The sequence below is a fragment of the Sapajus apella genome, unplaced genomic scaffold (assembly GCF_009761245.1).
Source record: "Sapajus apella isolate SASKATOON/1434 unplaced genomic scaffold, GSC_monkey_1.0 scaffold96, whole genome shotgun sequence".
NCBI classification, from domain to species: Eukaryota; Metazoa; Chordata; class Mammalia; order Primates; family Cebidae; genus Sapajus; species Sapajus apella.
Genome location: NW_022437036.1, coordinates 814,574 through 823,814, shown reverse-complemented (window position 1 = coordinate 823,814; position 9,241 = coordinate 814,574). Strand labels below are relative to the sequence as shown.

Here is a 9,241-nt window from a genome sequence, read left to right as displayed (position 1 = left end):
ACACCCCCAATTCATCAGGGTCAGGCCACACCCCAGGGACCCCACATACCCCAACTCCTCAGGGTCAGACCATGCCCCCGGGACACACACCCCTCCAAGGCGGGCAGGGCGGCCAGACTTACCGCAGGAAGCGCGAAGAACGAGACCCCGATGAGCGTGAAGGTGGCCGCCAGGAGCCGGCCGTTCCAGGTCTGGGGGTACTTGTCCCCGTAGCCAATGGTGGTTAGCGTGATCTGCGGGACCGTGGGCTCCAGTCACGGAAGGGCAGGCAGGACGCCCGCCAGCAGCTCAGGGCTTAGGCTGGGACAGATTTGGGGCCACCCCCATGCCACCACCCACACGGAGCTGGGCGAGGCCAGGGTCGACGCGGGCTGCAGTTGGTCCCTGGAGCCCTCTCCAAACTCCCCACACCTCTCCCCTGTAGGCCAGAAGCGCAGTCCAGCTGAGGGCTCTGTTGCCTCCTCACATCGAGAGCCAGAGGGCAAGTGACGTGACTCCCCTGAGGGCTCAGGGAGCACAGTGGCCCCACCCGGCTGCAGGGCCCAGCTGGGAAGCGGGAGTGGCGCGAGAGGGACCCAGAGAAATGGGCGGGGTGAGCAGGGGGCTCGAGGGGCGTATAGGGGTCTCCAGGGGTGAGCAGGGGCTTCAAGGGGCACGGGGGGGTCTTGCAGGGGGCTCAGCAAGCCTGACCTGAACTGAGGCCAGAGGAGAAGAGGTGGGCGGGAGGAGGCCAGGAGGAGAGGCGGGGGAGTGGTCCCCACAGGGGTGGGGGGCGGGCTGCTCCTGGAGCAGGGACCCCAGGGGTTTTATTTAGAGTTTCTCTCGGGGTGGTGGGCAAGGCGGCAGTCGAGCCAGGTCAGGCCGCCCCAGGGGGCCTGGGTGAGGGGAAGGGGAGAAACGCTGTGTCTCCAGGCAGCTCCGACAAGACACTCCGTGGGGGCCGAGGAAGTCGGGGCAGACACCCTGCACTCAGGACCAGACGAGGGGGCCGCAGCCACCCCGCCGCCAGAACCGCACGCGCCACAAGCCAGGGGGCTCAGGACAGCCACATGGAGACTGCCCTGGCTGGGACCAGAAGGTGGGCCGGGGACAGGCCCTGGGGGGTCAGGGTCTGAGATAAGCAGAGGGAGAGGCCGACGCACGGGCGCAGACCGCAGGGGTCCCACCCCCGGGAGGGGGACCTCTCACCAGGACCTGCGTCCCCACGAAGGGAATCTACCCCGGGCTCTAGGATGTCGCTACGTGGTCTGAGGACACGGTGGGCCGGGGTGCCCGCTGCCCACGGACAGGAAGCCGCGGCCTGGCACAAAGCAGCGGCAGCACTTGGGGCCTCGGCCGCCACCGCACGCAGCTCGCACGGGAGGCTCTGGGCAGGAGGCTGCCACACGGAGCGGGTGGGAGGCCGGGCGAGGCCTGGACCTCGAAACCTCTCCTGGGGAGTCCCAGCCAGGCCCCCCGGTCTCTATGCGACTTCTCCACCAAAGGAGGCACATTTTGAAGATGTGAAACGGAGACTCACCAGCCTCAACTCAACCACGTGACCGCAAGGGCTGAGGGGGAGAGTGGGGAAGCATGAGGGAGAGATGGAGACAGAGACAGAGAGACAGAGAGAGACAGAGAGACAGAGACAGAGAGACAAACAGAGAGACAGAGACAGAAAGAGACAGAGACAAAGAGAGACAGAGAGACAAAGAGAGAAACAGAGACAGAGACAGAAAGACAGAGACAGAAAAGACAGAGACAGAGAGAGACAGAGGGTCAAACAGAGAGAGACAGACAGAGACAGAGAGACAGAGACAGAGACAGAAAGAGACAGAGACAAACAGAGACAGAGACAGAGAGACAGACAAAGACAGAGAGACAGACACAGACAGAAAGAGACAGAGACAGAAAGAGACAGAGAGACAGAGACAGAGAGACAAACAGAGATAGAGATGGAAAGAGATAGAGAGAGACAGAGACAGAAAGACAGAGACAGAGACAAAGAGACAGAGACAGAGAGACAGAGACAGAAAGAGACAGAGACAGAGACAGAGAGAGACAGAGACAGAGACAGACAGATATGCAAAGACAGAGATATAAACAGAACCAGATAAAGACACATAGAGACAGAGATACAGAGACAGATACACAGAGACGGAGAGACAGAGACTGAGAAATAGAGACAGAGAGATACAGACAGAGACATATGGGCCAGGCACCGTGGCTCACGCCTGTAATCCAGCGCTTTGGGAGGCCGAGGTGGCTGGATCACTTAAGCCCAGGAGTTCGAGACCAGCCTGGCCAACATGGTGAAACCCCGTCTCAACTAAAAATACAAAAATTAGCCAGGTGTGGTGGCGGACGCCTGTAGTCCCAGCTACTCAGGAGGCTGAGGCAGGAGAATCGCTTGGGCCCAGGAGGTCGAGGCTGCAGTGAGCTATGACTGCGCCACTGCACTCCAGCCTGGGCGACAGAGCAAGATCCTGTCTCAAAAAAAAAAAAGAGAGAGACACAGACCACCGAGAGACAGGCGGGGCCATGAGACACGGACCCTGGCCAGAATGCTGGGGGCACAGGTGAGTCAAAAGAAGCCAGAGAACCCCAGAGCAGTTTCCGAGCCCCGGGGCCCACCGAGGGCCAAGGCTGTGGAAGGGGCCAGGCCCCTCCCCCCTCCCCAGGGGGGTCAGACGGATGGGACACTTTCACACACAGCTCTCCAAAACTTTCTGCCCCTAAAATTTCATCAGCTGGCCATCGACCTGCTCCTCCGAAATGGAGCCAACATCAGGGAAAGGAAGCTGGGGGCCTGGCGGACCGGGCCTGGCCTTCGGGGGAGGCAAGGGTGGGATTCCCTCCATACTGGGGGGGCCCCCAAAGGCCGCAAGGAAGGGAAATCGGGGTGGATCTCACTCTCTGCCAGTAGGAGGTACACAGTTAGCATGTTTCAATCGGGGAATACCAGCATCCCTATTTGCCGTTTGGGACTACTGAGGTAAACCCCAAAGCGAAGCACAGAAGCAGCCGCATCCACCATGGAGGGACCTGGGGGAGGCACAGTGGGTGCAGAGCCGGCTGTGTTCTCACCTTACACAAGCATGACTCCGAAAAAAAACAAATAAAAATCTCAATCCAATCCTGAAGATAAGAAGGCTGTTGCCCACCGAAGCCGTAGGGCCCAGCAGTCACAGCTCAGGACGCCCCGGGCCCACGCTGACCCCATGGCGGGGCCGAAACCACACCTGTGGCTCCGTGCGCTCAGTGAGCCCAGGTCATCCTGGTCCACAGCCTGGGCCCCAGGCACACTCAGCTCTCAACCCCCACCCAAGCCCTGCTTGGGAAGACAGCGTCCGGGTCTCATGCAGTTAATAAAATAATTTCAGATCAGCTGCGTGTGGCTTGGGCACCAGGTGGAGCTGCCCACACCTTCCCCACGGGGCTGAGCCACTCGGCAGGCAAGTATTGGGCTGGGCTGGGGCCCGGTTTCAGCCTCCCAGGAGACCACACACCCTGCCTTGCACACCACCAGCCTGAGGGTGCCTGTGGCCGCAGGTTGGGGGGAGCCCGGGAGCCAGGTCTGTTCAGACCTGATCGAAGTGGGGCCTGCAGAGCCGCCTAGTCTCCAAAAGCACAGAGCGTCGGGGACCCCACGTCCACCCCACTTGGGCCAGGAACCCTCTTGGCAGGTGACTTGCTCCAAGAGGAGCCCGGCCATAGTGCGGGCACAGGGGCTAAGAGGGCGGGCTGGGGTCCCGGCAGCAGGAAGGCCGGGGACGGGGTGGCCGGGAGACCTCCTAGACGGACAGGCTGGAGGCCAAGCTGCCCTTCTTCAAATTCTCTCACCTCTCACCCCAAGGGGTAGGGCTGGGGAAAGAGGCCAGGGACAGCAGCAAGGCCAGGACGTGGCAGCCAGCCATGGGCACCGAGGGCAAAGCCTCCTACCCACCAGCCCCACAGCCACCAGGTCACAGGATCAGCCCTTGAACCAGGGTTGCCCAGGACAGATCTCCTAGGGACGCCTCTTCTCTCCCTTCCCCCAACAATCGGGACAAGGAGCAGGTGGGGGGGTCACTCAGGAGGAAGAAGATCCCACCACCGCTGAGCTCAGCGCCCCCCACCCTGGGCCCAGCCCTCCCCACCCCAACCCCCGCCTCGGCCGCGACCAGGTGCTGTCACGACCACAGGCGGCCAGCAGGTGGCCCCAAAGAGACGTATGCAGCCGGCTCAGCCCAGGAGCCTGGTCCAGCAACGGGACAGGGGTGCGTCCTCAGCCAGCGGGCCGGCGGGACGGCCAGGAGGGGAAAAGCCACAAGGCCCACCACTCACCAGGCCCCACCAGAGTGCGTCCGCGTAGGTGTCAAAGTGGTCGTTCTCCCCCTTCTCCGCCAAGTACACCAGGAATGAGGCCAGGATGAGGCAGAGGAAGCCGATGTACCAGGCGGTGACCAGCTCCTGCCAGGCAGAGGGCATCGCCGTCACCACCAGCCGCCCGCCTCCGGAGCACTGCAGCCTCGCCCCAGCCTGCCCTGGGCTTCGTCTCCAGGGATGTGGGGGCTGAACCCCTCTCCTGAGGCCAGCAGAGGCTCTGCACAGGGTCGGGGAACCCGGAGCGGCGGCCGGCTTCACTCTCGTAGCTGCACCAGCCCCTGCCCGTGCCTCCAGCGGCTCGCACGGCCAGCCCGCCGTGTCCTCCAGGGTCAGCAGCGTCTATGCCGGCGGCCGGCGGGGCTGGAGAATCTCAGGACTGTGGAGACCCTCCCCCAGCCTCCCTGAGCCTCAGGGCGCAGATGTGAAAGGGTGCCCACTCCAGCCAGCACCCAACCCCACAGCATCCAGGGAGGGAGGGGCCCCCGGGGGCTGACCCCTGCCTGTTCTGCAGACAAAGCCACTCCCCGTCCAGGGCGCAGGAGGGAAGAAAATGGGGAGGGGCCGTTTGAGCAAATAAGCCCACCCATGCATAGAGTGGACGGATAGCACAGTCTGGCAGGATGGGGTCTCGGTCACTGGGGGGCTCCCGGCCAACCTCCGCCGTAAGCTGCCGCTTGAGCCACCACCAGGCACGTGAGGAGCCCAGCGTATTGATCCTGGCACTAAAACCCAGGAAGAAGACGCCCAACCACAGAACCCAAGGTTCTCAGCAGGAAAGTGGGGGGGGGGGTGCAGGGGCCGAAGTGGCCTGGCCTGGCCTTTTGAAGAAACAGCTTTCTGGAGACAGACGACAAAGATGGGCCAAGCACTGGGAAGAGGTACCAAGAAGAGCGGCGGGGGAGCGGCTTCCCCACCCGAAGGCTCGCTGGCCTGGCCGCAGACCCACCGCTGACCTTCCCTCCACCCAGGGCTCTCGGAGCACACCCCGGGCAGAGGGGAGCCCGCTGCACGCCAGGACCCTCGCCGGCTCGGACACCCACCCAGCCTGGGTGCCGCAGCTCACCTTGCTGTGGGCGTAGACCACCGAGCCCAGCAGCTTCCAGGTGCCACCCCGCCGGTCCATGCGGATCATCCGCAGAATCTGCAGGAAGCGCAGGCTCCGGAGCGCGGACGTGGCGAAGACGTTGCCCTGGGAGCCGGCGGCCAGCACCGCGATGGAGGCGATGAGCACCATGATGTCTGCGAGGCGGGCGTGGAGCTGGTGAGGGGGGCTGCCCTGTGCATCCCCTGGGGGAAGCCCCAGCCCCGGGTTCCAGGAGGCTGTGCAGAGGGCCGGGAAGGTGCGTGCCAAGCGCCCGGCGTGGGCTCTGTCCGGCCTCAGGAAGGCCATTACGACCGTCCAACCTGCCTGTGGGGCCCAGGACAGGCAACCTGGCGCCACGTCCCTCTTCCTGAGACTCAGGCGCAGTTAACCACAGGCTCCGACTCCAAGTCAGCAGGCGAGAGGAAACTTCCAGAAGGAGCCCACGCAGACGCCCCAGCTCCCCCCAGGGCTGAGTCCGTGCCTGGGTCCCCGGCCCCGACACCCGCACCAGGCCTCACCAATCACGCAGAACGGCTTCCGGGCGAACTTGAGCCTCCCCCTCCAGCCGCGGTAACGGCAGCAGCAGCCCGCGGCCCAGATCCGCACGAAGTACTCCACGCCGAACACCACGATGGTCACGATTTCCTGCAGGGGAGGCGAGCTGAGGCCACGCGAGGCCTGGGGGAGGGCCTGGGGGCCCTGCCTGGGCACCCACAGGGGCTGTTCTGGCCCAGAGACCATGGGAAACTGCAAGCTTGGCCCGATGCCTCTCTAGCCTCTGGGCAGGACGGGTTGGGCCCTCTGGGGTCCCTGAATCCAGGAACACCATGGGGTCACCCTCCCCCCATCCCTGTCTGAGCTGGGGGCTCTATCTGAGCTGTGGGAGGCCTGTCTGAGCTGGGGGAACCTGTCTGAGCTGGGGGTGTACAGCAGGGCCGTGAAGGACCCAGGTAACTACAAGGGGGGCATAGCCTCCACCCAGACCTTGGACAGTCCCAGGACAGAGGGACAGCGCGGGCAGTAGAGGGAGGTGCCTTCGGGTGGGGACCAGTCTCTCTGAGAGCCCCCCCACCCCGTTACCAACAGCAACACAGGAATTGTACTCCCTCCCGTTGTCATGGCACCCACCCTGCCCTGGCACAGCGTTGCTGCCAGCGTCACCACCCCCACCCCAACACCCACGCCTGCCGTCTGCTGGGGACGCCCCACGGCTTTGGCTCCGGAGATAATGGGAGGGTAGGAAAAGGGGGGTGGGCCCACGCGGGGTGGGGGGATGGAGGCGGGGCTGTCAGCTGCTGTGACGTCACCAGGAGGGGTGAGGCGCAGCCTGAGCTACTCACAGCGAGGGTGGGGCTGTGGGGCTGGGGGCCGGTGGGGCTGACAGAGCACCACGTCACAGCCGGCGCTGGGGCTGCGGGAGCTGGTTCGGGGCTAGAGGGCGAAGGGCAGGGGAGAGGGGTTGTGCAGTGGGGGTCGGGGAGGCCTTTACGGGAGGCCGGGGTTGGGGGCATCAGAGGCTCTGTAGTAACAGGAACGGGGGACAGACACCCAGGCAGCGCCAGCTCCTTCCCGGCCCCTCCAGCCCCCACCGCCCCCGCGCGGGGCTCACCAGGATGTAGAGGGCCCCCTCCGAGCTCTTCTCATACTCCTTGATGGTGGAAAACACAGACAGCACGAGGCAGGAGAAGACCAGGAGGAACCTGGGGGCAGGGAACGCGCGCTCAGCCGGGCCTCGGGGGCACCAGTGTGGCTGCATCTCCAGAACGCAGGACCCCACTCCCCACCCACCCCACCAGAGCCCAAACCGGCCAGAGGGCACCCCTCAGCCGCCTCCTGGGGCCCCAGAACTCCACGGTGGCACGGTGCGCAGCTGCCCACCCACCCCAGAACGTGCCTCCCCCCATGCCGGCCCCGCCCCATGTCTGGGTCCAGCCTGGCAGCTTCAGCCTTCGGGAAAGTCTCCAAAATTCTCCGAGCCAAATGGGAACAGCCAGCCCTGCCCATCAACTGCTGCAGAAGCAGAAAAAGCAACACCCCCGGGGCAGAAGGCTCCGGACCAACCCTCCCCTCTCCTCACACTCGCCAACTATCTCCTCTCCAGACCCAGACGCAGAGAGCTCCCCTCTGCCAATCAAATCCAGAGCCAAGCAACAAGAGCTCCTCGGGTCGTCTTCTTTCCGGCCTCTCCCTGGCTGCCAGGAGGCTCAGTTTCTCCTGGTCACAGGCACCTCCTCCTGCCAGTGATCCCCACGGTGACTGCTCTTCCCATCCTCTTCCCACAGGACCACCTGACGCTCACTAGCCCTTTCCAACCTCCCCTCAGATGATCAAGTTCACAACCACACCTAAATTCTCCCAAATTTATGAAGTTGTTTTTTCCAGACAGAGTTTCGCTCTGTCACCAGGCTGGAGTGCCGCGGCACAATCTCGGCTCACCGCAACCTCCACCTCCCGGGTTCAGGCGATTCTCCTGCCTCAGCCTTCTGAGTAGCTGGGATTACAGGCTCGCGCCGCCACACCCGGCTAATTCTTGTATTTTTTAATGGAGACAGGGTTTCACCATATTAGCCAGGCTAGTCTCGAACTTCTGGACTCAGGTGATCCTCCTGCCTCGGCCCAGCAAAGCGCTGGGATTACAGGTGTGAGCCACCGCGCCCGGCCCAAATGCGTGACTTTTTCTTGGCCCTGCGTCCTCCTCTGATACAAGCGGCTCTGATTCACTTGCTCCCTTGCCCACCCAGAAAGCTGCAGACGGGAGGTGCCTGCCCGGCTGTGGCTGCAGCAAGGCCACCCACATAGAAGAGTCAGAAAATCTCCCAGCTCTTCCTGGGAGCAAAGCTGAGCGTCCCGGAGCCTCAAGCTGCCGCTTTGGCAGGAAAGCAACCCCCGCCACTGAAGTCACGGAAAGCACACGAGAGAGAAACCCACTTCTCAGGAAGCAAATGCTTCATCCCCTTTCCATTTCTCACACATGTCCTGGGACGTGCAGGGGGCGTGTCCAACGTCCGGGTCCTCGGTCACAGCCATAATGGAGGCCACTCGTGGAATAAGCCCTCGTTCCCGGCAATGGGCGAGAAGTGTCGCCTTTCCCCTGACAACAGTGCTGCCTCTCGTTCCAACCATGCTCAGACCAGGAGCCACAGAGCAGCCACCGCCCCGTGTCCATGCCCCTTGCTGTCTCCACACTCACCATCACCTCCCACACCCGGTGGCACGGCCGCCACAGAACCTGAGGGCACTGCTGTGTCTCCAGCCCGGCCCCGCCCCGAAGACTCAAACCTGAGCCCTTCCTCCGCCCCACGTCCAGGGTTCTGCTGGGGGAGGGAGGTTCCCCACACACAGAATCCCTTCCCTCCCATCCCCGAAGCTGCGCCACAGCCCTGCCTGGGTTCCAGGGCACTGCCCCACTCCCCTCTCCCCACTCCCACAGAGGAAATACTCCCTGGATGGCCTGCAGGGCCAGGAGGCTGGCCACCGGAACCCTGGGGGCTCTCTTCAGCCTAGGCACACCCCTCAGCGCTGGAGCTTCGAGCACCACAGCTCCCGTCCAGACCCACCCTCCCATCACAGCTTCGCCATTCCCTTTCCAGTCTGGGGGCACGGGGGTGCTCATGGGATTGAGGCCTGGCCGACCACTGCCAGCGAGTGGTGGCCCCAGAACCTCTGCTGCAACTACCAGGAAAACGGCACCCCCTTCCCACCGAGGCCACCAACTAGGAGGAAGGAGGCCTGGGGCACTGGCAGGAGGACGGGTGGGCACAGGAAAACCTGCCTGAAAATGAGGTCACCACGAGGAAGCCAGCACTGAGG

General features: G+C 63.7%; 1 protein-coding gene across 1 annotated transcript in view; it reads right to left on the bottom strand.

Annotated features, from left to right (window-relative positions):
• KCNQ2 (potassium voltage-gated channel subfamily Q member 2) overlaps positions 1 to 9,241 on the bottom strand; it is a 70,338-nt gene that overhangs the window by 36,116 nt on the left and 24,981 nt on the right. The window contains 5 exon segments of the mRNA XM_032257013.1: positions 123 to 233; positions 4,306 to 4,431; positions 5,411 to 5,586; positions 5,950 to 6,076; positions 7,041 to 7,131. Of these exon segments, the coding sequence (XP_032112904.1) occupies positions 123 to 233; positions 4,306 to 4,431; positions 5,411 to 5,586; positions 5,950 to 6,076; positions 7,041 to 7,131 (631 nt within the window).